Here is a 27,065-nt window from a genome sequence, read left to right as displayed (position 1 = left end):
AATACTCCATGCATGTGTCCAAAAATTTGATGTGACGGGTACTGTTGGAATTTTTTTAGAAACTAAATAAGGCCTAGTCGGCCTGTTTGTGGCCTGCTGCTCTTGGGCCTAGACCATCCAAACTAGAAGAGCAGCAGGTTAGCTGCTAGACGACATGTGCAAAGGATTTTATCAGCAACTTACCCTTTTTTTTTTGAGTGGTTGAGGCCAATCAGCTGGCTGCTCCCTCGGTTTTACCCACTCGTGCCTTTTGTTGTACGTATGTACGTCTATTTTTTCTGTGGAGCAAGAGCAAATGGATTATATTGATGTGCACCTTTTGGGTTTTTTAGTTGCCTTGTCCTTTTGTACGTATTGCTGTGGCTGGAATTAAAAAGAAAATCCGGGAATATAGTTTATGTGTTGTGCCGTGGTCAGCAGGCAGTACGTTTTCAAGGACAGACAAGTTAGGCAGCTTTGACTCCCTCAGCGTTTGGAAAAGACACAAACATCATATCATTGAGAATCCAAATTTTTATACGACGTTTCGTGTTGCCCTACTCGATCTGCTAGCCGCTTCAGACACAAAATGTTTGGATCTCGATCTTGTTGTAAGGCCCTGTTTAGTTTTCAAAAAGTTTTCTACAGTACACGTCACATCGAACGTTCGGACACATGCATGGAGTATTAAATGCAGTTGAAAAAATAACTAATTACATAGTCTAACTGATTAGTACGAGATGAATCTTTTAAGCCTAATTAATCTATGATTGTATATTATTTATCAAGTAACAACGAAATGTGCTATAATACAAAAACCAACAATATTTCACCAACTAAACAGGAAATACATGCATGCTCTCCTAGTCGGTCGAGAGTTGATGACCAAGCTAAGGGAAAGGGAAACCCTTCTCTGATATATAGATCCATCTATACTAAGTAGTAGTATATATGAAAATAAAGTTGGATGGTCCGGTCCTTAAATTTGTAGCTAAACTGCACGCTAGGCAACATGTTGCGTGGGTTTTTCCTTAATTATACAGGCCGGGAGTTTTATTAATTAATTAATTAATTAATTAATTTCAACTGCCTAGCTAGGAATTATATATATTGAACAAGACAGCTAGCATATGTGCATGCAGCCCAATAATTCCTTGTTAATTAATTACCTGCTGCAGCGCGGCTAGCTAGCAGTAATAATAGTCGCCGTGGTGGACATAATATAAAATTCAGCATCTGCCGCTGTCTGTTTTTTTTATAATATAAGTACTACTAGTATATATAAGGAAAAATGAATAATGCTGCCTGAAAAACGATGTATCTCGATCTGCTAGCTTATTATCATCTATCGTGTGGACGCGAGCGATGCGAATCGTTCTATCTTTGTCCAGCTAGCCGGGGCCGGTCAGGATGGAATATGTCGTGGCCATTCCTTTCTTCAACGACACAAATTCTTGGGACGCATCCGGCCATTCGGCTGGCCATTTTAGAGCATTAGAGCATCTCCAAGAGATTCTTTATATTTTCTTTAATTTATAGAAATAAAGATTTTGATGGAAAAGTAGCCTGAGAGGTCAAGTTGACAAGTACCTTGACCTCATATATTGTGATGAGTGATTGTCGTGATGACTTGGAGGTTTTGGCGTATTAGCTTGATTTTGGCTTGTGTTTGTGTCAGGCTAACTGCTGTGTGTGCGTTTTGTTTATGTTCTTGTGTTTCCTTCTTCAGTGCCCGTGTGGAGCGTTAGGTGTTGACGGGTGGTCAACACGTGGAGTGGACTAACTGTGGTGTAGTCGCGACTCTGTGGAGATTGCGCCGTGTGCTTGGTCTTTAGTTGCAGGTACATGGACGTCAAGTGTCGACGGAGAGCTGCCGTGGAGGTGCTGTGACCGATGGACCGTGCGGTGGACGGCGGTGAAGGGCAGCCGGGACCGGAGCTCGGGCTGGGCGGCAGCTGTGGCGTCCACTCCTGAATCAAGGGCGCAACCAGCGACGGATGTCGGGTTTCTTGGTTTGCGGCATAAAACCAAACAGGTGGACGACGGTTGAAGACGCCAAGTCGTGGAGGCACGGGCGTCGGTCTCGCGGGACTGACGGAGGCGACGGGCGTCGACGGCGTCTCGGGCCTCGCTGCGGGCGAGGAGGTGACGGGCGTCGGGCGACGTCTAGGGCCGTCAGAAGGCCGAGGCGGGAACGGCGTCTAGGGCCACGGCGTGGAGGCGGGAATCTTCCCGCGCGAGGAGTTTTGGTGGTTTTCTCAAAACCAGCCATCTACCCGGGTTTCACAGACCTTCCAAAACCGTGGACCAGATCTTCATCAAGATGGCGGCATCGTGGAGAAGACTTCGTTCCGAAGAAAGAACCTCAGCCGTCAGATGAGATCGTGTACAGGGGGATGCTGCAGACCAACCGGTCTGACCGGTCCCTGGCACCGGTCTGATCGGTCTAACCAACCGGTCTGACCGATCCATGGAACTGGTCTGACCGGTCTCCGCGGGTATAAATACCCCTTCACTTGTATTAGGTCTGGTGCGGCTTTTGTATCTCGTCCATGGATTGCTTGTTCCTCCAGGCCGCCGCCCCTGTGTCTCTCTCCCCCTGTTCTTCTCTTTAGAATAGGATTTTCTTATGAATTCGTGAGACTTTGTATTGGATTTGGTTGGGAAATGGGGCCCTATCCTCCTTGTGCCCTCTGGGCTTTTGAATCAATTCAATCCCGTCCCTCTTGTGCTCTTTTGTGATGGATTTTCGTTTTGTTTTTGGTGCACATGATTGCGACGGTTCGTAGAGCTCTTTGTAGTCATTCCCGTACCACTAGCCACGTGCCAAACCCTCTGGAATCACGAGTTCCTACGAATTGAAGTTTTTGAGTTCTTGAGAAAATCCCAATCCTTCTCGATCTTCCCTTAAATTCTCAAGTTACTTTGATCTTTTGGGAAACATCTCTTGGGGATATGTTCACAGGTTTGTTGCGGAGGTATCCTCCAAGTTTCACTGGATTTGGACTTCGTTTGCTCGAAATTCTTCTTTTGAAGTCTTGTTCACGGGTTTTTCTGGGTGGCACCGGTCAGACCGGACGGCAAGACCGGTCAAGACCTGTTCAGGCCACGACCGGTCAGAACGGTCCGTTGCACCGGTCAGACCGGTCCAGGCAGTCGAGTTCTGCGATTTGCATCGTATTTACTTTTTTGCTTCCGTGTAGCTTCCTAGGGCTTTTCACAAGGAGATAGCTTGTCCATAGGTATTCTCTCATTTCCTAGGTGTGAGGGCTTGAGGTGATTTCTGGGATATAGGCCGACTGATCGATTTCGAAAGAAATTTTGATCGGTTCCCATTCACCTCCCCTCTGGTCGCCAGTTTCGGTCCCTCAATTGGTATCAGAGCATGGTTGAGGTTTTCAGTACCTTAACCGGTTCGAAAACCAGTTGGCGCCCATGGCGAGTCTTGGTAAGATCCCTGTGTTTGCCGGCGAGGACTATGCTTATTGGAAGGTGCGTATGCGAGCCTTCTTGCAAAGCATGGGAGCCGAGGTTTGGGAGATCACCAAGAACCAGGCTTACGAGGTGCTTGCCGTTCGGACCACGCCTCTTCAGGTGTCCAAGCACGAGGCTAACGCCAAGGCTGTCAATGCCTTGTTCGCTGGCGTTTCTCGTGTGCATTCTCACGCGTCCAGGGTTTCCAGGAAGCCCACAAAGTTTGGACGTGCCTTGAGAACTACCACGGGGGCACACCTCAGGTGAAGGCCAGACTGTTTGAGACTCACCCGCGTGAATACGAGAACTTCACACAGGGGCCGGGTGAGAGCATTGGTGACATGTTCAGTCGGTTTCAATCGATTGTGAACAAAGTCAATGCGAACAGATCTACTGATGCCCTTGAGTACACAGAGCATGAGAAGGCCCTCAAGCTGCTCTACGCACTTGACCGCTTTGTGTGGGATCTCAAGGTGAACACGATCATTGAGTCTGCTGGCTATGAGACTCTGACCGTGAACGAGCTTTTCAGCAAGCTCAAGGCCACGGAGGTGGATAATCAGACACGAGCCAAGCTCAATGGTGCCCCTCCTTCCAAGAGCATTGCTCTAGTGACTGGCCCAGGTGGATCGAGCTCTAATACTAACTCTTCTCTTGACTTTTCTCTTGCCTCTTTGGCTTCTGTTACAGATGAGCAGCTGGAGACGCTGGGCGACGACGACTTGTGCCTCCTCATCAGCAAGTTCCAGCGCGTCTACCACAACAGGCAGAGGAAGAAGAATCCCGGGTGCTACAACTGCGGCGATTTGAACCACCTCATCGCCGATTGCCCCAAGAAGTCCGGCGGTGGCCAGAACAACCACTTCGACTACTACCGCCACCGCGACCGCGAGGAGGGAGGCTCCAACAAGGAGCGTCGGCGCCACAAGCACCGCAGTCGTGACCGGGGAGGACGCTTCGACAAGGAGTCGCTCAAGAAGCGCTTCCAGTACAAGGCCAAGAAGCAGGAGAAGACCTTCCTGGCGCAGCTCAGCGACCTCGACAAGAGCTCCGACACCGATCGCTCTTCTTCACCGACCTCCGACGATGACGACAAGAAGAAGAAGAAGCGGGACAAGGAAGCCACCGGCTTCATCGGCCTTTGCTTGGCGGCCGGCCGGCGCAAGGGCCTCTGCACCATGGCGGGTGAAGCCGATGGTGCTCGTGCGTCTTCGGGTGGACATGCTACACCGACGCACGTCGACTCTTCTCCTGGATCCGAGAGCGATTCAGAGGTAAACTCCACAATCGACCTGCTTGATACGGAGGTTAGGGAGTTGCGCGTCGCTCTCGACAGCCAGAAGAGGCTGCTTAAGGAAGCAGCTAGAGAGCGTAGAAAGCTTAGGGCTAAGATGGCTTGTGCTAGGGAGAAATCTGGTGAGGATGAGTGCGCTGGCTGCATATCTCACATGAACAATCTAGTTGCTCGCTGTGCCAAGCATGATGAGAACGTTGCGAACTTAGATGTTGCTAAGACTTCGCTTTCTGACGTGTCTCATGAGCTCGCTAAGGCCAAGCATGAACTTGAACTGGTTAAGGACGTTCCCATTGTTAATGATGTGCTTGAATGTGATGAGTGTCCTATCATTAAGTCTGATCTAGCTTCTTTGCAGTCTAAGTTTGCTACTGTTGTGTGTGAACTAGAGGACCTTAGATCTAGGCCTGTTCTGCTTGGTGCTTGTAAGCTTTGTCCCACGCTTAGGTCGGAGCTAGATGAGAAGAACGCCTTGGTTAAGTCTTTAGGGAAGACTAAGGTCGTGGAGTCTAGCCCACTTATTGACTGATCTGTTTGCCCTAGTTTGATCTCTGATTTGGATAATCTTACGGTAGAGAAAGCCAACTTGGAGAATGAGAATACCTATCTTAGGGCGATTCTTAGTTGGGTTTCTGCTAGTGAGCCGCAGTTGGGCATGATGATTAAGCAGTTCAAGCGTGGTGATGGTTTTGGGGTCGGTTACACTTACACGAAGTCAGACTTTGACAGGTTGTATAGTAAGATCTGCAAGGCTACTGGAGCTTCTAGTGCTCTAAACACTGCTAGTTCGAGCACGCAGCCTTCGCTTGTTGACCACGTGGATAGTGTGCTGAAAGAACCACAAAAAGCACATCCACAGAAACAGGTTTGGGTTCCAAAGCCCAATGAGCTGAGGAATCCCCTCGACACGCTCCCTGCTGCCGCAGCTCAAGTTGCCCAGAAGAAGAGGGCTGCTCCTCCCCGTCCGCAGGCTAGGCCTCCACCGCCCAAGAGAGAGGTGAGGTACCACTGCGAGTACTGTGACAGAGAGGGTCACCTGGAGGAGTTTTGCTTCAGGAGGAAGCGGGCTGTGAGGCGTGAGCAGGAGAGACGGAACTCGGACGTGTACTCTACTCGGGTGCATGGTCCTCCTCGGTGTGGTGATAGGCAAGATGCTAGGGCACGCCGTGTAGGTGGAGGTCAGGGAGACGGTGGTGCTTACCGTGCTCCAGCGGGTGGTCGCTTTGCCGGTCGTGCTCCTGATCGTTTTCAATACGGCTATGGACCACGGGACCGAGGCTTTGGAGGAGGTTTCGAGGCACCACGCTTTCCTCGCGGTGGTGTTCGTCAGTCACGCGGTAGACGGGACGGGGGATACGCTTTGCCTGGTTTTGCTAACCCTTCTGTAGAGTAAATGTCTCGACACTGGTTTGCTTCTCACTTTGCTAACACCAGTGTTGAGACATTTGCTCACCCTTTGTCTCACTACTGATGTGCAGGTTGGAGGCTTGGAGAACAGGTGGATCATGGACTCCGGTTGTTCGCGCCACATGACCGGAAATGATAAATGGTTCTCCAGCCTCACCCCGATGCGCTCAAAGGAGTACATTGTGTTCGGGGATAATGGAAGAGGAAAGGTACGTGGACTTGGCACTGTTCGAGTTTCTGATCGCTTTATCCTGAGAGAGGTTGCTTTGGTTTCGAACCTTGGGTTCAATTTGCTCTCTGTTTCGCAACTTCTTGATGAGGGGTTTGAGGTTCGCTTCAAGGAGGGTTGTTCGCATGTTTTAGATTCCAGAGGAGATTTGGTTTGCCGGATTACACCTCGCGATCGGGTTTTCTTGGTTGACTTTTCTGGAACTCCTCTTGGCCCTTCTTGTTGCTTGTTGGCTGGTCCTTCTTCTGATCTGTGAAAGTGGCATAGGAGACTTGGACATTTGAGCTTCGATTTGTTGTCGAGACTTAGCTCACTTGGTCTAATCCGAGGATTGCCCAAATTGAAGTTTGAAAAGAACCTTGTTTGCCATCCGTGTCGCCACGGGAAGATGATTGCCGCTTCTCATCCGCCTGTTAATCAGGTGATGACTGCTCACCCTGGAGAGTTGCTTCACAAGGACACAGTAGGTCCATCTCGGGTGATGTCTGTTGGTGGGAAGTGGTATGTTCTCGTGATCGTGGATGATTGTTCTCGCTATTCTTGGGTCTTTTTCATGAGAACCAAGGATGAGGCTTTCGAGTTTGTTCGAGACTTGATCTTGAGGTTGAAAAATGAGCTACCCCAGGCCATGCGAGCGATTCGCAGTGATAATGGCACAGAATTCAAAAACACGCGTTTTGACGCCTTTTGCAGTGATCAAGGGCTTGAACACCAGTATTCTTCTCCCTACACTCCACAACAGAATGGAGTTGTAGAGCGGAAGAATCGGACGCTGGTTGAGATGGCGAGGATGATGCTCGATGAGCATAGGACTCATCACAAATACTGGGTTGAGGCGGTTAACACCGCTTGTTACGTGTGCAACCGTATTTTCTTTTGTGCTTTCATGCACAGGACCTCTTATGAGTTGCGATTTGGACGCCAGCCCCGTGTTGACCATCTCAGAGTTTTCGGATGCCGGTGTTTTGTGCTGAAAGATGGAAATCTTGATAAGTTTGAGTCTCGCTCATCTGATGGCATTTTTCTCGGTTATGCTTCTCACTCTAGAGCTTACCGTGTGCTGATTATTGATACCAACATCGTCAGGGAGACTTGTGAGGTCACTTTCGACGAGACTGCACCGTGCAATTCTTCTGTCTTTGAAGTTGCAGGAGATGATGAGCTCGGCACCTCCATCTTTGAAGATGAGGAGGAAGAAGTTGCGGAGGGCGACGCTGAGGCTACCATGCGTGCTGTGGACCCAGCCGTCTCTGCCACGAGCTCGGACGATGACGACAGCCCCGACCCGACTATGTCTACTTCCCGGGGGCCTATCGAGCAGGTGACTCAGGCTTCACCAGTTGCACCTGAGGAGACACCAGATTTAGTTGAGGAGGAGGCGACTTCGACGCGGGAAGCACCTTGACACATTCAGCGTCGTCATCCACCTCAACAGATGCTAGGTGATCTCAACGAGCGAGTCACCAGGTCCAAGGTAACAAGTATCGCTGGCTTTGCTCATTCAGCATTTGTTGCCTCTTTTGAGCCCAAGGATATTGGACACGCTCTTTCTGATTCTAATTGGGTCAATGCCCTGCATGAGGAATTCGAAAATTTTGAAAGAAACCAAGTTTGGGTTTTAGTCGAGCCTCCACCTGTTTGTAATCCCATCAGAACGAAGCGAGTTTTCAAAAACAAGCAGAGTGAGCATGGGTTGGTTGTTCGGAACAAGGCTCGTCTTGTTGCCCAAGGGATTTGCCAAAAAGAGGGTATTGATTTTGAGGAGACTTTTGCCCCTGTTGCTCGTTTGGAAGCTATTCGAATCTTTCTTGCATTTGCTGCTTCCAAGGGTTTTAAAGTTTTCCAAATAGACGTTAAATCTGCCTTCTTGAATGGTTTTATCGAAGAAGAGGTTTATGTGAAGCAACCCCTGGTTTCGAAAATCCCAAGTTTCCAAACCGTGTTTATAAACTTCAAAAAGCTCTTTACGGTTTGAAACAGGAGCCTAGAGCTTGGTATGATAGATTGAAAACCTTTTTGCTGGCTCAGGGTTTTAAAATGGGATGTGTGGATAAAACTTTGTTCCTCATACGATCTGGCATTGATTTTTTATTAGTTCAGATATACGTGGATGATATTATCTTTGGTGGCTCTTCTCACGCTCTTGTCTCCAAGTTTTCTGAGCAGATGTCCAGGGAGTTCGAGATGAGCATGATGGGTGAGCTGCAGTTCTTCCTCGGGCTGCAGATCAAGCAAACTTCCCAGGGCACGTTCGTTCATCAAGCCAAGTACACCAGTGACTTGCTACGGAAGTTCGACATGAGCGACTTGTCTCCTCAGCCGACTCCGATCAGCACTTCAACGGCGCTTGATGAGGACTTGGACGGCGAGGCGGTGGACCAGAAGGAGTACAGGAGCATGATCGGCTCCCTCCTGTACCTGACGGCGACGCGGCCGGACATTCAGTTCGGCGTCGGCCTCTGTGCGCGGTACCAGGCTTCGCCGCGCACCTCCCACAGGCAGGTGGTGAAACGCATCTTCAGGTATCTGAAATTCACCCCTGAATTTGGTCTTTGGTATTCTGCGGATTCTTCTCTGGTTATGGTGGGCTTTTCTGATGCCGATTTCGGTGGGTGTCGGTTGGATCGCAAGTCGACATCCGGCACATGTCAATTTCTCGGTACATCTTTGGTGTCTTGGTCCTCTCGCAAGCAGGCTAGCGTAGCGCTTTCTTCCACAGAAGCTGAGTATGTTGCCATTGCTAGCTGTTGCTCCCAGATCCTTTGGATGAGACAAACCTTGTAGGATTATGGACTGAGTTATGATAGGGTTCCCATTTTCATAGACAACATGTCTGCTATTAGCATTGCAAAGAACCCTGTCCTACACTCCAGAACCAAACACATAGATATCCGGTTCCATTTCCTGCGAGACAATCATGAGAGAGGCCACATAGAATTGATCCATGTCCCTTCAGAGAGGCAAACCGCAGATATCCTAACCAAACCTCTTGAGCAGGACACCTTTGCTCGCTTGCGAGGGGAGCTTGGGGATTGTTACCCCTTTTGATCGCTGACTTTTCTTTGGTTAGCTTTGTAGCGTGTATTTGCTTCTCTTCGTTTTCTAGATTTGGTAGTTGCATTGTGCATATGCATTGTATATGTTTGCATGTTGCATTGCCTCACTTGCACTAGCATTCTTGTATACATTGCTATGATCTTCTAGTGCTTGCTAGTGTAGTTTCTTAGACTCGATCATGTATAGCTTGCTCCACAGTATATGTCATATCATCTGAGTTAAGCTATTTTGATTTGAAAACCTGAAAACATGGTCACCCTGTCTTGGCTACTAGCATGATATGATGTATTGATGTGCTTTGCTATCTTATTCATGCTAGTGTGGCTTGTAATCTTTGGCATGAGCTAAAATTGTTAAATTTGTTTAAAATATGTCTAAAATGGAATGATAAGATCCAGGTGGGATTGCTTGTCGCACTGATCGAGCTTTCGGGATGGCTCACATAGCACTAGTGAGAACCCGGGAGAGGCTGTGCATGACTGAAGCGAGTGCCTTAAGCTTCTGACTGCCTTTGGCATAGGTTTGGCCTCGTCGCTAAGTAAAGCATGACAAGCTTTCAACCCCTGGCAAAATCACTTACTTGATAAGTTTTGATATGCAGAATTAATTCGTGATAAAATATAATGGCTGTTTTGGATCACCTTGTATGAGTTTGACTAGCACCGCTTTCTTTCTCCTACTTGCTATTGCTAGATCATGGGTGATGCTTTTATATTTTGCTGAACTGAACTTGCTAGCTCTAGACTTGATTGATATATCCTGTTGAGCTAGATTCAGTTCCTGTTTATGAAGCACACATGCCTGTAACTCGATGATCATATCTTTGTATGCCTGAATGTTTCATGTACACCCTCTGCACAGCATTCATTGCATAGCATGTTTTGAGGGGGAGTAAGCATTCAGGTTGAGCATTTATCTAGGGGGAGTTGACAGATTGAGTGCTGCACTCATGGGGAGTTGTGCATATTGTGAGAGATTAAGCTTTTTGGGGGAGTTTGAGTTTTTGCATGCTCTCGCATCGGTTGTGTTGAGCCTTTGCCTCTTTCTGGAGGAACCGGTGCTTTGCCATTGCATGACTGTGTTGAGCCCTGCGTCTTTCTTGAGGGGTCATGCTTTGTTGATCGGTTGCGTAGAGCCGTTGCCCATGTCTTTGGGGACCGATTTTTGGCTTTGGTTTGTCTCATTCCGAGTGATCCTTCTTGACTTTTCCTTGGCTTTTGATCATTTGGATGAGATTTTCGGGTTTTTGCACTTCAAACCATTTCTTTGTGCTTGATTCGTGTCAAGTCACTCATCAAGGGGGAGAAATGTTCCAAACCATGTCAATAAATACCTTGGTTTGCTTGGTGATGAGTGATTGACAACGCTTGTCGAAATTGGTTTGAGTGTTTTGCTTTTTGGGTCTTTCGAAGATGTCCTTTGACTCCTTGGTGGCGTTGAGCTGTGATCCTTTTCTTTGGGAGCCAAGCAGTTTTTCTGTGGAGTCTTCTAGATCCTTGCTCATGCCGAGTGGCCTTGTTCTTGGCTTTTATCTGGCTTTTGGGCACTCGCTTGGGTTGTTCTTGCTTTCATGTCATCTTTTTGACAATGCACCCATCAAGGGGGAGATTGAGAGGTCAAGTTGACAAGTACCTTGATCTCATATATTGTGATGAGTGATTGTCGTGATGACTTGGAGGTTTTGGCGTGTTAGCTTAATTTTGGCTTGTGTTTGTGTCAGACTAACTGTTGCGTGTGCGTTTTGTTTATGTTCTTGTGTTTCTTCTTCAGTGCCCGTGTGGAGTGTTAGGTGTTGACGGGTGGTCAATACGTAGAGTGGACTAACCGTGGTGTAGTCGCGACTCTGTGGAGATTGCGTCGTATGCTTGGTCTTTGGTTGCAGGTACATGGGCGTCAAGTGTCGACGGAGAGCTGCCGTGGAGGTGTTGTGGCCGATGGACCGTGCGGTGGACGGCGGTGAAGGGCAGCCGGGACCGGAGCTCGGGCTGGGCGGCAGCTGTGGCGTCCACTCCTGAATCAAGGGCGCAAGCAGCGACGGATGGCGGGTTTCTTGGTTTGCGCCACAAAACCAAGCAGGCGGACGGCGGTTGAAGACGCCAAGTCGTGGAGACACGGGCGTCGGTCTAGGGACTGACGGAGGCGACGGGCATCGACGGCATCTAGGGCCTCGCTGCGGGCGAGGAGGTGACGGGCGTCGGGCGGCGTCTAGGGCCGTCAGAAGGCCGAGGCGGGAACGGCGTCTAGGGCCACGGCGTGGAGGCGGGAATCTTCCCGCGCGAGGAGTTTTGGCGGTTTTCTCAAAACCGGCCATCTACCCGGGTTTCACGGACCTTCCAAAACCGTGGACCAGATCTTCATCAAGATGGCGGCATCGTGGAGAAGATTTCGTTCCGAAGAAAGAACCTCAGCCGTCAGATGAGATCGTGTACAGGGGGATGCTGCAGACCAACCGGTCTGACCGGTCCCTGGCACCGGTCTGACCGGTCTCCGCGGGTATAAATACCCCTTCACTTGTATTAGGTCAGGTGCGGCTTTTGTATCTCGTCCATGGATTGCTTGTTCCTCCAGGCCGCCGCCCCTGTGTCTCTCTCCCCCTGTTCTTCTCTTTAGAATAGGATTTGCTTATGGATTCGTGAGACTTTGTATTGGATTTGGTTGGGAAAGGGGGCCCTATCCTCCTTGTGCCCTCTGGGCTTTTGAATCAATCCAATCCCGTCCCTCTTGTTCTCTTTTGTGATGGATTTTTGTTTTGTTTTTGGCGCACATGATCGCGACGGTTCGTAGAGCTCTTTGTAGTGATTCCCGTACCACTAGCCACATGCCAAACTCTCTGGAATCACGAGTTCCTACGAATTGAAGTTTTTGAGTTCTTGAGAAAACCCCAATCCTTCTTGATCTTCCCTTAAATTCTCAAGTTACTTTGATCTTTTGGGAAAGATCTCTTGGGGATATGTTCACAGGTTAGTTGCGGAGGTATCCTCCAAGTTTCACTAGATTTAGACTTCGTTTGCTCGAGATTCTTCTTTTGAAGTCTTGTTCACGGGTTTTTCTGGGTGGCACCGGTCAGACCGGACGGCAAAACCGGTCAGACCGGTCAAGACCTGTTCAGGCCACGACCGGTCAGACCGGTCCGTTGCACCGGTCAGACCGGTCCAGGCAGTCGAGTTCTGCGATTTGCATCGTATTGACTCTTTTGCTTCCGTGTAGCTTCCTAGGGCTGTTCACAAGGAGATAGCTTGTCCATAGCTATTCTCTCATATCCTAGGTGTGAGGGCTTGAGGTGATTTCTGGGATATAGGCCGACGGATCGATTTCGAAAGAAATTTTGATCGGCTCCCATTCACCCCTAAATGATAATTTAGAGAGTAGATGCTCTCAAAGAGCTCTTGTATACTTGATGAGTTAGCTAAAAAAAGAAAAATTTTATCAAAACTCGGATCCAACAGACTTTGTATTTTGCTCAGCTAGCTATCCTATTTTGTATTTCCTCCCCGTTGCTGGGCAAAAAAAGAAGATCCCTTCCGCTCGCCATCTTCCGCGGCACACTCCTCCGCGCACCTCTCGCGGACCCCTTCCCCGTGCATGTCCCGCGCCGCCCCCGACCCCGCCGTCCCTAGCCGCCGGTGCATGCAGCCCCGTCACCGCCAGCGCGCGCAGCCCCGCCCCTGCCGTCCCTGGCCACCGGCAACCACAACCCGCCCCCGCCGTCCCTGGCCGCCGGCGAGCGCCGCCCCGTCCACGCCGTCCCTAGCCGCCGGCGAGCGCCGCCCCGCCCCCGCCGTTGCGGGCCACCTGGCCGGCGCCGCCCCTCCCCCGCCGGCCCTGGCCTCTGGAGAGCGCCTCCCCGCACCCGCCGACCCTGGCCGCCGGCGAGCGCACATCCTGGGCACGCAGGCGAGGAGGAGGGCGGTGGCGCGACGGCTCGCCCGTCGGGAGCGAGAGGAGGTGGGGAAGAAGAAGATAGAAATAGAGTATGACACGTGGTGTTCACTGCACAGTAACGTATGGAGAACACAGTTTTAAAGAGTCTGTTGGTTTACCCACACTATAGGAAGTCTTGTATCTTTTTACAAATCTTGTAAAACTTTAAATTTAGTTAATATTATACAAGACCTCTTGGAGATCTTATAGACCACCACAGATAGACCTACCAATACGCCATCATTCATTGGCACGCAGCATTATTTGCTGATGTTGGGCAAGCTGCTGCACTGACAACGACTGAACAGACACACATAAACATTCTAGGTGTAGCCACTAAAACATTTGTAGGGGCGGATAAAATAACATTTTTAGAGACGGATACAACAGCGGCCTCTGCTTTCCGCAGCTAAAAATAACTGTTTACATAGCGGATAATGTTAGCCACCCTGGAAATGCATTTGCAGGACGGATAATGTTTGCAGACGGATCATTTGCGAGTAATTTCTGGTCAGCTCAGTCGGTAATTTGACTGCTAGGTGTAAAATAAACACTACAACTGAGGTGTAGAATAGTATTATCATACACACACATTCCCAACCATTATTCTAGTCCCGTGACTTGGCCCCCCACCTCCCCCCTAGCTCGGGTGTGGAGCAAACCCTAGCTGCTGCCACCCTCTTCCCTCCTCCTCCCACCCTCGTTGTCGCCGGAGGGGCTCTCCGTAGTAAGCTCGCGCGACCCCTGGGATGACGGTGACATGAGCTTTTTTCCTAGGGGCCACTGAGTGCTCCGGATCTGGGCGGGAGTGGTGCACGGCCTGTGGATGCGGCTGCACGCAGGGATGGCATCCCGCCAAACCAGCAGTAGGCGGGACAACTATTGGGTCACACGAGCGCGGCTGGTGAGGCGGCCATGGTGGCGTTCGACTGTCGATGCCTACGCACCGGTGGCTGGGAAAGTGGCGGAGGTTGGTGGGCCGCTCGGAGGGCCAGTGTCGGCCGGTCTGGGCGGTACACGTGATGACAGTGGCGGCTGCTCGCAGGCCATGGCGGTTGGGCTAGCGAGGAGCGTGGTGACCGCTCGGTGGCAGCTCGGAGCAGAGGCTAAGGCGCCACTGTGCGAGGACGGCGGCGGCGACGGCAGCGCGCCACGTGCAGACAAGGTGGTGGCGCAAAGCTAGGCGAGACGCCGCAGCATGAAGGCTCTCCGCTTCGCTCGTTCAGGAGGTTGGCAAGCACCGGCGAAAGCCATGTCAGATCTGCCGACAAGACCATGAACGATTCTCTCTAGTGCCGTTTATCTCCTTGCAGTTGTTGTCATGATGTCTTCCCACTCCGGTTAGCTGCAGGGGTGCGTCGACTGTGCTATGGTGGTGTGGCCAGCGGCAGTTTGCTTTGGTGAATACCGGCGATGCCATGGTACTTGGCTGGCAGAAACCAAGCAGGGACGCTAGTGGCTCCATGGTGGCATGGCTGGAGACACCTTGCTGCTTCTTGTGTTGCAGGTCGTCGAGCTTGGCTAGAGGCGAGAGCCGCGAAAGGAAAGCTCGAGTTGATGATCCAATCCGACCGAGCAGGAGGAGTTGGGTTTGAGTGGTGTGGTCGAGTTGATGCTCAATCCAACCGACCAGAGTGTGGCGCTTGTTGATGTCCCAATCCAGTCAGCCATAATTGTAGATGTAGTTGTGGTGTACGGTTTTCAGATCCGATTTGCCAAAATCGAGCCAGAGAGACCATTAGATCCACTCAAATTGGAAGAGAAGACTGCTGCAGCTGTTAGTTGCAGCAACTGCTGCTGCTAGGTATGTAGCTTAATTGACTGGTACCTGTTGTTTCATGTAATTGATGGATCCGCGTAGTCCGATTATATTCATCGTCCATGCATACATATAATGGTCTTGCATTAAACTGAACAATTGATTGGTGCTCAATCAATTTTTGGGCTCCATGCATCGATTGCTAGAGCTAGCTGCATACATCACTCATTCATTCCTTCATAGCGAGCTGAGTGAGCTGATGGACCTATCTGAAGTCGATCGATCCATGGACGCAGACCTGTGCAGTTTTGCTAGCTATTGGCTGCAGGATCGAAACAAAAAAAAAGAGCTGAAAATCTTAACTGGTGCGTGCATGCAGCAGATCCATATATATATCGGGAGAAGAAGCAAACTACAACATACTACCTGCACTGGTTCTAGCTAGCTAGCTAGCTAGTAGGGCACACAAGACTAGTAGCTAGTCATTAGGGTGTCTACAAATGGTAATAACTAGTACTAGCGACATAGTCTGCTGCTGTGGAGGTGAGAGATAAAAGAAAAAACTATTTTATACTACTGGATCCATATGTTTCTCTCACATGTTCTTATGCTACGTGAAATAGATCAACTATTTGCTAGTTGCTAGTGACTACTATTCTCTCTCTTATTTTTTTATTACTATGGTTATTATAGAGGCTAAACTTTAGTCTGTGTCACATCAAAAAGAATTTTAGTATTTAGAAGTATTAAATAAAAGTTAATTATAAAACTAACTATAGAACTCTGGGGCTAAATTGCGAGACGAATCTAATAAGTCATATTAATCTATGATTAGCGGATGGTTACTGTAGCATCACTGTACCAAATTATGGATTGATTATGCTCATTAGATTCGTCTAGTAAATTAGCACTTAGCTGTCAAAAAAAATTATAAACAGAATTTATTTGATACTCTAAAATAATAAGATTCTTTTTGATGTGACAGGGACTAAAAAAAATCTTGGAAACCAAACAAGGCCATCAGATCTAGCTAGCTAGCTATTGCGACGCCCTCCAAGTGATCGATCGTCCACCACAGCTTCTTTTGCATACCTTTGCTGGGCGTCGATCGGTCAGTGTCAGCATCATATCAGGTACCGTACCTGTCGCCAAGGATTTGGTCGATCCGGATCCAGCGACGGATACGAATGTGATCACCATCTTTGGATGTGTGTATGTATGTATGCATAATATTATTTGTTCATTTATTTCCACGGCTAATTCTCAAAGCATGCATGCATTAGTGGAGTAGTGGCAATGAAGCAAATAAATCTGCAAGCTAATTAAAGAGCACTACTGTTAATTTGTACTAGTAACTAGAGTTGAGAGAGATCGAGTAGGTAAGAATAATTATGTATGCACACAAGCACTACTTGACCGTGGGCTCGAGTGAAGCGGGACTCGCGCGTCAGTGAAGGAGAGTCTCTCTGCAGTAGTGCAGAGGAACTGCTTCCCCACTTGTATATTGGCTTTACCAATTAAGTATCGATCCGGCCGATGAATACTCCAAAGAGCCGTTCCGTACATCCATCCATTCTTAATTACTCCATTGTTTAGGGATAAAAAAATTACTCCATTGTTTACGGACAGAAGAAGAAGAAGAAGATGATGATCGCATGCATGCACACAGTTGGTAATATAACTCCATTTATTTAGCTAGGTTCGGCTGATCTCGATCGTAATCACATACATGCACTAGCTAGCTAGTTAGTTTATCTGAAAATGCGTGATGATCGCCGACATGCCTGGCACATACAGCTTCGTCAGATCCGAATTAGCAGAGGCGACCAATATAAGAGCAGGTTCTATGATTTCGCCGGCAGCCGGCTGGGAGCTGCAGTGAGGTGGCGTGCGACTGTGGTGGGTCCCGCCAGAATTCAATGCACTGTAACACTTTCAGCCAATGGGAAGCGCGATTTGCCTCTCCGCCGACCGGGAGCGGGCGCTCCGCGAGACGCCCGCGGCGCTCTCTCTCCTCGTTTCTCTCTCTGCCACGGAGGATCTCAGCCGGCTGGGAGCGATCATAATACTTGCTCTAATTAATGGTGATGATCGAACTGGTGTACTGTAGTAGACTGAGGCAGCAACCTTGCGATGAATTGAAGGAAATGATGAATCAAAGCTCCTGCTGCTGATGATGATTGATGGAAGCAAGCAGCAAGGAACCTGCAGCCAGGGTTCACCTTACCGACGGTAAAGCGATTTTCGCCAACTAGCGGTATCGGTAAACTGGCGGTAAATCGCCGAAAACCGCTAGAAACCGCTCGAAATGACAATTCAAATTCAAAAAACCGGTAACCGTTGTTTATCGACTGGTAATCGATGTTTACCGACCGGTAACCGTCGTTTTTAACCGGTAAACACCATATGACTTTGGAAAATTAAAAATTTTGGCAGCATTTCACCGTAATTTTGTAAATATCATTACTGATGGTATATATCAAACAATTATATAACATTTACACATACATAGAATAGAAGTTCATATCCATAAAAATAGAAATTCACATCCATAGTCCATATAGATCATCACAACAATAGTCCATGCAAATCATCACAACCATAGTCCTCACAAACCATCATCGTCAATATATATAATACATAGTAGTGGTTTCCGGTCCAAATGAACAAATGAACAAATGAAAATATATGTACATATTTGAAATATGAACACACATATATACATATAGCTAAAATGAACAAATTAACATCCAACTACCATGAACAAATGGATCCATATAGCTAATATGAACACATGTTTTTGAATATAGCTACACAACAGACATCTAAAAATCAATGTAAATTCAAGAAATACTCACAATGCAGTGTTTCCGGTCCAAACGCGCCGATTTCCGCTCGGAAAACGCCGAATACCGCTCGGGATTAGAGGATACCGCTCGGGATTACCGGTCCGAAAGTTTTTTTATTTTTTTGAGTGCCCAAACAGTCAAATATTTGAACATGTTCTATATTAGAATGATGTATGTCATCTCTACTTTCTTACCATATTTTTTCCTTTTTATTTCAAATATTTTTGAAAATTTTAAATTCGGGTGAAATTTTTCGAAATTTACCGCCGGTATGGGTTGCCGCTTAGTAGCGGTATCGGTAAAAATCGGCGGTAACCGCCGGTTACCGATGGGTAAGGAAAACACTGCCTGCAGCTGGCCTGGTTCGCTCGCTGAATCCAGAATCATATTCCTATAATCCTATTCCCGACTGATCGATCATGCAGGGAGGGAGGGCACTGAATCGGAATCTGGCTGATGGAGATGCAGGCAGTGGGGCTGCTGCGATGCCGATGCGCACTGGCACCACTGTCCAATCCGATCCATACGGTGCATGGCAAGTGAAGTGATGATGCATGTGGAAGGCCACAGGCATGCAATCAAATGCTTGGGTGTGTTTAGTTTCCACAAAATTTCCAAACTTTCCATCACATCTCTTATCACATCGAAACATTAAATATAGCAAATAACTCATGCATGGAGTACTAAATATAGTTAAATAAAAAAACTAATTGCATAGTTTTGATGTACGTTGCGAGACGAATCTTTTGAGCCTAGTTAAGTCATGGTAGGACAATATTTACCACAAACAAACGAAAAGTGCTACAGTGTGTTACAGTGACTGATGTGACTTTTTCTCCCTCTTTTCATCTCATCTAAACACAGCCCTTGTTGCTGCTGCTCCGGCCGTGTCCTGCCCAACACACCCGTCGGCATCGCCGCCAGCGAGCAGAGCAGGTCGGCGATACGATCACTCTGTTCCTTGGGCTGGTTGGAAGCTGTTGCTGGAGTGGTGTGAGAAAAATATTGTTGGCTAATTGATGACTGGAAACTGCTACTAGAGCAGTGTAAAAGGAAACCACTGTTGACTGGCTGGAGAACGTAGTAAATATTATTACGGTGCTGCCCGTCCCGGATCGGAGGGGGCCGCAGCGACGCCGTAGCTGCGGCTGCGACGCGGCCGCGCGACCCATCCATGATCCAAACCGATCCATCGCAGCGAGCGGCGAGGCTGGCCCTCTGCCTGCTCTACACGTGGCTGCTCTGGTTGGTGAGGTAAGGCCGATTATTAATTATTTGCTACGGCCGTGTTGGAGTGCACCCGTTATTTTACTCTCTTATTACTATGGGCCGACTAAACCAGCGTGTGATCGAACAAGCCACTTGGTTTATATATTTTGCTATAACCAATACGCCACAAACCAACTGCGCCCAGAGCGTCCTCTATTTGTTCAGGTGCCATGAACCAGCCAAGCGGCTTTCTCCAATGGTTTTCTCTTTAGACAACTCACCTAGTCTGGTAGCTCCGTCACCATGCATACCACGCACTTTGTAGTATGCTTATGCTCTTTCTTTCAGATCCGTTTGCATGTACTGTCTTACCGCTGATAGTATCTAGTATATGTTCTTACGTTCTCTCGCTCGCTGTTCAAAGAATCTCAAGTGGTTTTCATTTTATCTCATGTCTCCGAAGAGACTTTCATAGAGATAAATTTAATTTGTACTGATAAAGTTTAGTGACATGAAAGACACTATGCTCATATTTAGCCTCATTAGCACATCTAGAGCTAAACTTTAGCATTTTGTTTCGGCACATCCTCCAAATCCCACCTAATAGTAACACTGAGAGCCATGATGAGTCAACATTGACATTGCATTTAGGCATGCTAATGGGTTGGGTTGAAATGGGTTTTATGGGGTGGGTTTTGAAATGGAGTGTGTTTGGATGATTTAAAATGGGTTATATTAGTTAATGGGGTGGGTCGGGGCGGGTTCTATATAAATGCGGGTTGAGGCGGGTTGGGGTGGGTTGAAATGGATATTTTTTATAAAATAGTATAACTATATATAAATGTGGGTCCCACGTGAGAGCTGGACTCTGAAATTAAAACCACGTGTTTATATCAGAAAATTTTATCGAAATTGACTGAAATTTGTTGGAGATGACTCAGTACGACTGGCAGCTACTCTGTGCAAAGCAGCGTGGTTAGAACTACACGTGGGCCCCGCATCAAGAGCCGGACTCTAGAATTAAAACCTCGCGTTCACACTATAAAATTTTATCGAAATTGACTGAAATTTGTTGGAGATGACTCAGTACGACTGGCAGCTACTCTGTGCAAAGCAGCGTGGCTAGAACTACACGTGGGCTCCACATCAAGAGCTGGACCCTAGAATTAAAATCTCGCGTTCACACTATAAAATTTTATCGAAATTGACTGAAATTTGTTGGAGATGACTCAGTATGACTGACAGATACTCTGTGCAAAGTAGTGTGGCTAGACATATATGTGGTCCCCACATTAAGTGTAGAACCACTAAATTCCTCTACATAGTAGAACCCATGGGTTTTTATGGGTTACCCGCTTATAATGGGGCGGGTTGGTTAGAGTTGAGAAATTAACTAATTGGGTTGGGTGGGGTTGGGTATCTAAATATGTTAATTTTGGGTGGGGTTGGGTACGGTGCGGGTTCCACTCCATTAGCAGGGCTAATTGCATTAGCCGGGTTTAGCAGTGAGAACTGAGCATCAGGGCAAGGTAGATTCCGGAAGCCCCGGAGCAATAATACGTACTGAGAGGGTGTGGAGTAGAGGGGATGTGATTCCTGGCATCATAATTCACTCACTGATTCTTTTCGAAAAAAAATAATTCACTCACTGATGAAAATGAAAGAAAGAGAAGGCAAGACAAGAGGCCAAGATCTGGCTGGCTTCCCTCTCCTTCCTTGCTCCTGCCCACTTGTCCATCCAAAGAAGAGAGAGAGAGAGAGAATTTTTATTCCGGTCCACCACTCCGGCCCGCGGCAGCGCACACACCCGACCTCCTCTCCACCCCCAGCCAAAACACATTATCCCCCCCTCCCCCACATGGCACCCCACCTCCTCCTCCCTCCACTACTACCGGCTCGTCGTCGTCTCCTCCTCCTCCTCTTCCGCCGTCGCCGTCGCCGCTAGCCAGGCCCAGCTCGCCGCCGCAGCCGCCTTCTTCCGGTGGTACTAGCTAGCTAGCGCCACCACCACCAGCATACACCATATGGACCTCGACCCCCCCACCTCCGGCCCCGGGGACGCCTGCGCCGTCTCCGCCGACGCCTGGCACTTCGACTCCCTCACCACGTCCCTGCTCTTCTCCTCCGTCTCCGCCTCTCCACCGCTGCCTCCCCTGCCGGCCAACTCCTCCTCCTGGCTCACCCCGCCCTCGCCGCTCTGGTTCTTCGAGGACCGAAACCTGCTCCCGCTCGACGCCCCGCAAGCGCCCGAGGCCGCCGTCGCCGCCGCCGTCGTCGTCGAGGAGATCCAAAGGGCCCGCTCAGGTGACCCTTTCTTTCTTTTGCTTCCTGGATCGTACGATTTCGCAACAACACTTGTTAGTTAGACGAAAAAAGAAAGGAATACAAAAAAAGAGAAGCCTGCAGATTCTCCCATCTGTCCCATGCCAGATTTTGTGCCCCGCTCCACCATCTTTGCTTTGCTTTGGCCTGCACCCAGTGTGGATTCGCCGGAAAGTTGGAGTCTTGCTCTTGTTCTTGTCACCAATACGCTACTAATCTTATCAAGTTCCCAGCTTTATGTTTGACTTTGATATTCTTATTCTTACGGAAAACTCTAGGTAGGGGGCTTGCTTCATTTCTGCTATGCTTATTGGCCCATTAGGATTTGCCTCGTGAGTTTTGGATCAAACATAATCTTTGCGCTTACTGTTTGCAGGAGTATGGATAACTTGTCCCAAAGTTAGCTGCATCTCCTAGTTTGCAACGATACGAGCGCATTTGTTTACTTAGTGCAGCTAAGACTAAAAAAACATGCCTTTCTTTCCGACCTGGTGGGGTCATGCTTCGTTTTTAATGCTAATCATTGCCAAGATTTGTTGATGGCAAATTGGATTCCACTAGGTGGTGGGAGGTGTACTTGGTTATATTTACCGTGCGTACGCAAAAAGGATGAGAGAGAGAGATCCTCCTTTCTTGTGCTACGTATTGTTGCCTGAGTCATTTACTACTTAACACTATAATGCATGGACTACTTTGCTCTGTCTCCTAGTGCTTGTGTGCTGTTTCTAAAGCTACCTCGTGATGTATTTACTAGATTTTTCAGTGGGTTATGACGCCATGGACTGTATGCTAGATTGTATTCAAAGTGGAAGCAGTTGGATAATGCTCTGCTTGTCTAATTATAGTATAGTTAAATTGCAACAATGAGATCAACTTTAGTTACGTGTCGAGTAAACTGTGACATCTTCATTTCATAGACTCTTGACTGTGTTGTGTATTCAAACATTTATTTTGCTTCACTTTGTTGAAACCATAGACCAGACCAACCATGCCATTTCTAACTCGTGTCTGTAGAAAACTTGGTCCATCTATATAGAAACAGCGATCTAACTGTTCAGATAAGCGCTAGGAGGTTTCGAACCAAGCAGCCAACCATAAGCAGAACTTCTGCTTCATTTAGTTTACAGCGCCGCCCCTTTATTATAGGCTTCGATCTTAGCCTTTCCCCTCTTACAATTCTGCTTCTCTTCTTCAGGGAATTCTGACTCTACAAGTAAGAGGGTTGAACAAATCAATCACAAATGGCAGTTTCACCTATCACTGGATGAAGACGGCACAGACAACTCTAGCTTGTTCAAGGAGAGGCTTACACAAGCTCTCAGGTACTTCAAGGAATCCACAGATCAACATCTGTTGGTTCAAGTCTGGGCACCAGTTAAGAATGGAGACCGTTATGTGCTTACTACTTCAGGACAGCCATTTGTGCTTGACCACCAGAGCATCGGGCTACTCCAGTACAGGGCTGTATCCATGATGTACATGTTTTCAGTAGATGGGGAAAATGTTGGGGAGCTGGGGTTACCTGGCCGTGTCTACAAGCTAAAGGTGCCTGAATGGACACCAAATGTGCAGTATTACAGCAGTACCGAGTATCCACGGCTTAACCATGCGATCAGTTACAATGTTCATGGTACAGTTGCCCTGCCTGTTTTTGATCCTTCTGCTCAGTCGTGTATTGCTGTTGTTGAACTGATAATGACATCAAAGAAGATAAACTATGCCTGTGAGGTCGATAAAGTCTGCAAAGCACTTGAGGTTGGTCTTTTTTTTTTCATTTCTTGCCATATGTTATTTTAGTATCACATACACATTAATGTGATAGCTAAAATTGTTCAAGGTTGATGTTAGTAACCTTGCACATCAACTATAATGACCACCTGTAGCATAAATTTTGTTGAATTATCCCCTTACATTTTGGCAATACTGCTGCAGGCAGTAAATCTTAAAAGCACGGAAATATTGGACCATCCAAATGTCCAGGTGAGCCTTCAATCAGTACAATATGTACGGATGTTTTCCTGTTCATACTATGTGGTGGTTTATGTTTCCGTTCATCTTTCTCAGATATGCAATGAAGGCCGTCAGACTGCTCTGGTGGAAATACTCGAGATCTTGACTGTGGTATGTGAAGAGCACAAGCTTCCTTTAGCACAAACTTGGGTTCCTTGCAAGTATCGAAGCGTATTGGCACATGGTGGTGGTTTGAAGAAGAGTTGCCTAAGTTTTGATGGAAGTTGCATGGGGGAGGTCTGCATGTCGACTAGTGATGTGGCATTTCATGTGATTGATGCTCATATGTGGGGTTTTAGAGATGCCTGTGTAGAGCATCACCTACAGAGGGGGCAAGGGGTTTCTGGAAAGGCATTTATCACACGCAAACCTTGCTTTTCAAAAGACATCAGGAAGTTCTGTAAGTTAAAGTATCCCCTTGTACACTATGCTCGTATGTTTGGATTGGCTGGCTGCTTTGCAATATGCTTGCAAAGTTCCTATACTGGACATGATGACTACATATTAGAGTTCTTCCTGCCACCTGATTGTGTCGACGAACATGACCAAAATGCCTTGTTGGAGTCTATATTCACTCTGATGAAGCAGTGTCTTCGTAGCCTAAAGGTAGTCGGTGACAGAGACTCGAGTGGGGTTTCACTTCAACTTAGTAATGTGCTAAAAATCGAGAATGAAGAATTCAAGACAGATGCTCAATTTGATAACTCTGATGGCTCCCTTCATGATTCGCCCAAAGGTGATACACATGGAGGAGCCCACACGTCTGATAATGGGGACAACAAAGTTCCAAATTTGCCAGAGGGACACTTGATGGCTGATGACTGCTCTCAAGACAATGTCATTTCCGCTGGCAGACCAAATGGTAGCGGTGCTTCTGATTCTTCAGTGCTTCACAAAACTAGCAAACCCCCTGAAAGAAGGCGTGGGAAGGCTGAAAAAACTATAAGTTTAGAGGTTCTTCAGCAATATTTTTCTGGAAGCTTGAAAAACGCAGCCAAAAGCCTTGGTGGTATGCCTCTAATATTCAAATTCACTGTACTCCCTTTTTTATTGTTCCATTCTTCCTGGTATATTGCTAACTTTTAGTATCCCGGTCCATTTGCAGTTTTATCATTTTTCAAATGATAGTCTGATTCATGCTTTCTTGGTTTTTATGTTGCATTCATCTGCTGTATAATTTCCTTTTCTTCTCAAATAAGGGAGTTTAGTTAGAGTTGACAAGGGGATTTTAGTTTGATTTTAAGTTCATGGTGTTGGCTTGTTGGGAAAGCCCATGGTTAGATTGCTGGATTGGATAAGTAGCATATTTTATTAAGCTCTGTAATCATAGCAGATAGAATCTGCACGGAGGCATTTGTATTTTTGGAACAGGAAGGGTTGATGGGGAACTGGTGATTGCATAGAAAATCTTCTTATCAACATAAAAATACTTGTTGAGAGAATGATGATAATTTGGTTAAACTTTATTTCCTTCGAGACTCAAATTGGATCTTCTGTTCACATTGGCACATAGGAAGGTCTAATACAGTACCATAGCAAGCAAATCTGATGCAGTGAAGCATCTTTTTTGTTGTTGTTGTTGTTGTTGTGTGTGTGTTGTGCACTTCTGTTATAAACTCTCCTTGCTTTCAGTTTTCTTCTCCATCAATTTCTGTTCTAGAACCTGAAGAGGGAGTAGAGATGGCAAAAGATTGATTCTTTTTTCATACAGTGTAAACTGTGGAAGCTAACTTCCTTTTTTGTATCTGGCAGTTTGTCCTACAACCATGAAGCGCATCTGCCGGCAACATGGGATTTCTCGTTGGCCATCTCGAAAAATTAATAAGGTCAACCGGTCTCTCTCGAAATTAAAGCAGGTAATCGAGTCCGTTCAAGGCTCAGATGCTGCATTTAATCTCACATCTATCACAGGTCCTCTTCCTATTCCTGTTGGCCCTTCATCAGATTCTCTCAATGTAGAGAAAGTAACTCGAAGTAAAGTTGCAGAACCTTCAAATCTCGTTGTTGATGGTGACAGAGATTCATCATTACAAAAATCACTTGAAAATGATGGCCATTTTAGTATACTCATGGCCCAGCAAGGATTTATAGACAATAACAATGATTCTCAGCTTGAAGCAGACAAAGCTTCTCACTCGAGAAGTTCATCTGGAGAAGGCAGCATAAATTCACGTACTTCAGAAGGGTCATGCCAGGGAAGTCCAGCAAACCGGACATTTGTTTGCAAGCCAATTGCTTCAACATTTGCAGAACCTCAACTTAATCCTGAAGAGTTTCACAAAGAGCATTTTCAAGAACCACAGTTACCGCTTTCCAGGATGCTGATTGAGGATTCTGGCAGCTCCAAAGATTTGAAGAATCTCTTCACTCCAGCAGCCGACCAACCTTTTTTGGCCCCTCCCAGTAATTTGGTGTCAATGAAGCATTCAGGGACTGTAACAATAAAGGCAAGTTTTAAGGAAGACATTGTAAGATTCCGGTTCCCATGCTCAGGCAGTGTAACTGTATTGAAAGATGAAGTAGCAAAGAGGCTAAGAATGGATGCGGGCACGTTTGATATCAAGTATCTCGACGATGACCACGAGTGGGTGAAGCTAGCATGCAATGCAGACTTGGAAGAGTGCATGGAGATCTCACGTAATTCGGGCAGCCATGTCATCAGGCTGTTGGTTAGCGATATTGCAGCACACCTTGGTAGTTCGTGTGGAAGCTCTGGTTGATATGCATGCCAGCCTTTTGCTCTGTTCAATGGGTACGAAAAAATTCTTGTACCATGAGTTCAGTTTCACCTGTTTGTAATCTAGTTTTGTCACTAGGTAGCATTAGCTGCTTCATTGTGTCTGGTAAATGTACCATTGTTTTTTCCCTCCAACAATACATGTAATTCTGCAGAACGCAATTGTAGTCCAATCTTGTACATATTAAGCACTTAGTGCTGGAAATTCTGTCGTTAAGTTTATAAACAAGAATTGTTGTAATTGTTCATAAGGTCAAGGGAAGCATTGTGTTTTCCCATAAGACCCCCCTTGTGTTCGAGGTGGCAAATCCTCCCGGAGGTTAGATTATTTGGAGATGTAGTTTGCTAGTCTATGTTGTAATTACATTTATTCATGTCAGTTCTTTTTTTTTCTCGAATGCTCAGGAGAGCTGCGCATCAATATATTAAGAAGATAAAAAAGGGGGAAGAGTCCCAGAACAAAAAGTTACAGGAGTAAAGGGTGTAAGCATCTAGGCCCTCTAGGTATGTTTCGGTGATTAATGACAATCATTATTGTGACTAATGAGTTTGTGCAGTTTAATGAATCCTTATCGCTCATTTGGTCATATGTCAAAGAGGCCCCTCAATTTCATTATTCAAAAAGACGATCTCGGTATTCAACTCAAATATATATCAAGACTAAGGATCTTTCTAGTCCTAAGTGTCGCAAGGTTGAGAAGGACACTTAGATTAGTATAGGTTTTAAAGTTTTGTAGAGGTCGCACTATTAAGAGGGGTTAAGGCTAAGTAACTTGAGCATGGACATGGTCAATTAAAAATGGATGCACACTATGGTC

General features: G+C 47.2%; 1 protein-coding gene and 1 long non-coding RNA gene across 3 annotated transcripts; one reads left to right on the top strand and one right to left on the bottom strand.

The window, feature by feature from the left end:
• Window positions 1–16,776: 16,776 nt before the first annotated feature.
• LOC120710395 lies at window positions 16,777–17,332 on the bottom strand. The gene is made up of 2 exons (XR_005689881.1): window positions 17,248–17,332; window positions 16,777–16,904 (listed from the first exon to the last, which is right to left on the bottom strand). It is a non-coding gene; the product is annotated as an uncharacterized LOC120710395 (long non-coding RNA).
• Window positions 17,333–21,061: 3,729 nt separating this feature from the next.
• Window positions 21,062–26,528, top strand: LOC120705457 (protein NLP3-like). 2 transcript variants are annotated; one of them, XM_039989775.1, is made up of 5 exons: window positions 21,062–21,482; window positions 22,696–23,255; window positions 23,433–23,480; window positions 23,565–24,519; window positions 25,263–26,528. In XM_039989775.1, the coding sequence occupies exons 1-5, from the start codon at window positions 21,203–21,205 to the stop codon at window positions 26,228–26,230; spliced, it is 2,811 nt and encodes a 936-aa protein (XP_039845709.1). In that variant the 5' UTR covers window positions 21,062–21,202; the 3' UTR covers window positions 26,231–26,528. The 2 variants fall into 2 exon arrangements, with proteins under 2 accessions (XP_039845709.1, XP_039845710.1); XM_039989776.1 differs by lacking the exon at window positions 21,062–21,482 and adding an exon at window positions 21,550–22,064.
• Window positions 26,529–27,065: the final 537 nt, after the last annotated feature.

Source organism: Panicum virgatum, chromosome 5K (genome assembly GCF_016808335.1).
Source record: "Panicum virgatum strain AP13 chromosome 5K, P.virgatum_v5, whole genome shotgun sequence".
Classification (NCBI taxonomy): domain Eukaryota; kingdom Viridiplantae; phylum Streptophyta; class Magnoliopsida; order Poales; family Poaceae; genus Panicum; species Panicum virgatum.
Note: the sequence above shows the minus strand (reverse complement) of the source record. Positions and strands in the feature narration are given on the sequence as shown.

Excerpts from the sequence above, each read along its gene's own strand:
- LOC120705457 (XM_039989775.1), top strand. The coding sequence starts at position 21,203 with ATGGACCTCGACCCCCCCACCTCCGGCCCCGGGGACGCCTGCGCCGTC. Across the intron at positions 21,483-22,695 it reads GATCCAAAGGGCCCGCTCAG|GGAATTCTGACTCTACAAGT; the intron begins GTGACCCTTTCT and ends TCTCTTCTTCAG. Across the intron at positions 23,481-23,564 it reads TGGACCATCCAAATGTCCAG|ATATGCAATGAAGGCCGTCA; the intron begins GTGAGCCTTCAA and ends CATCTTTCTCAG.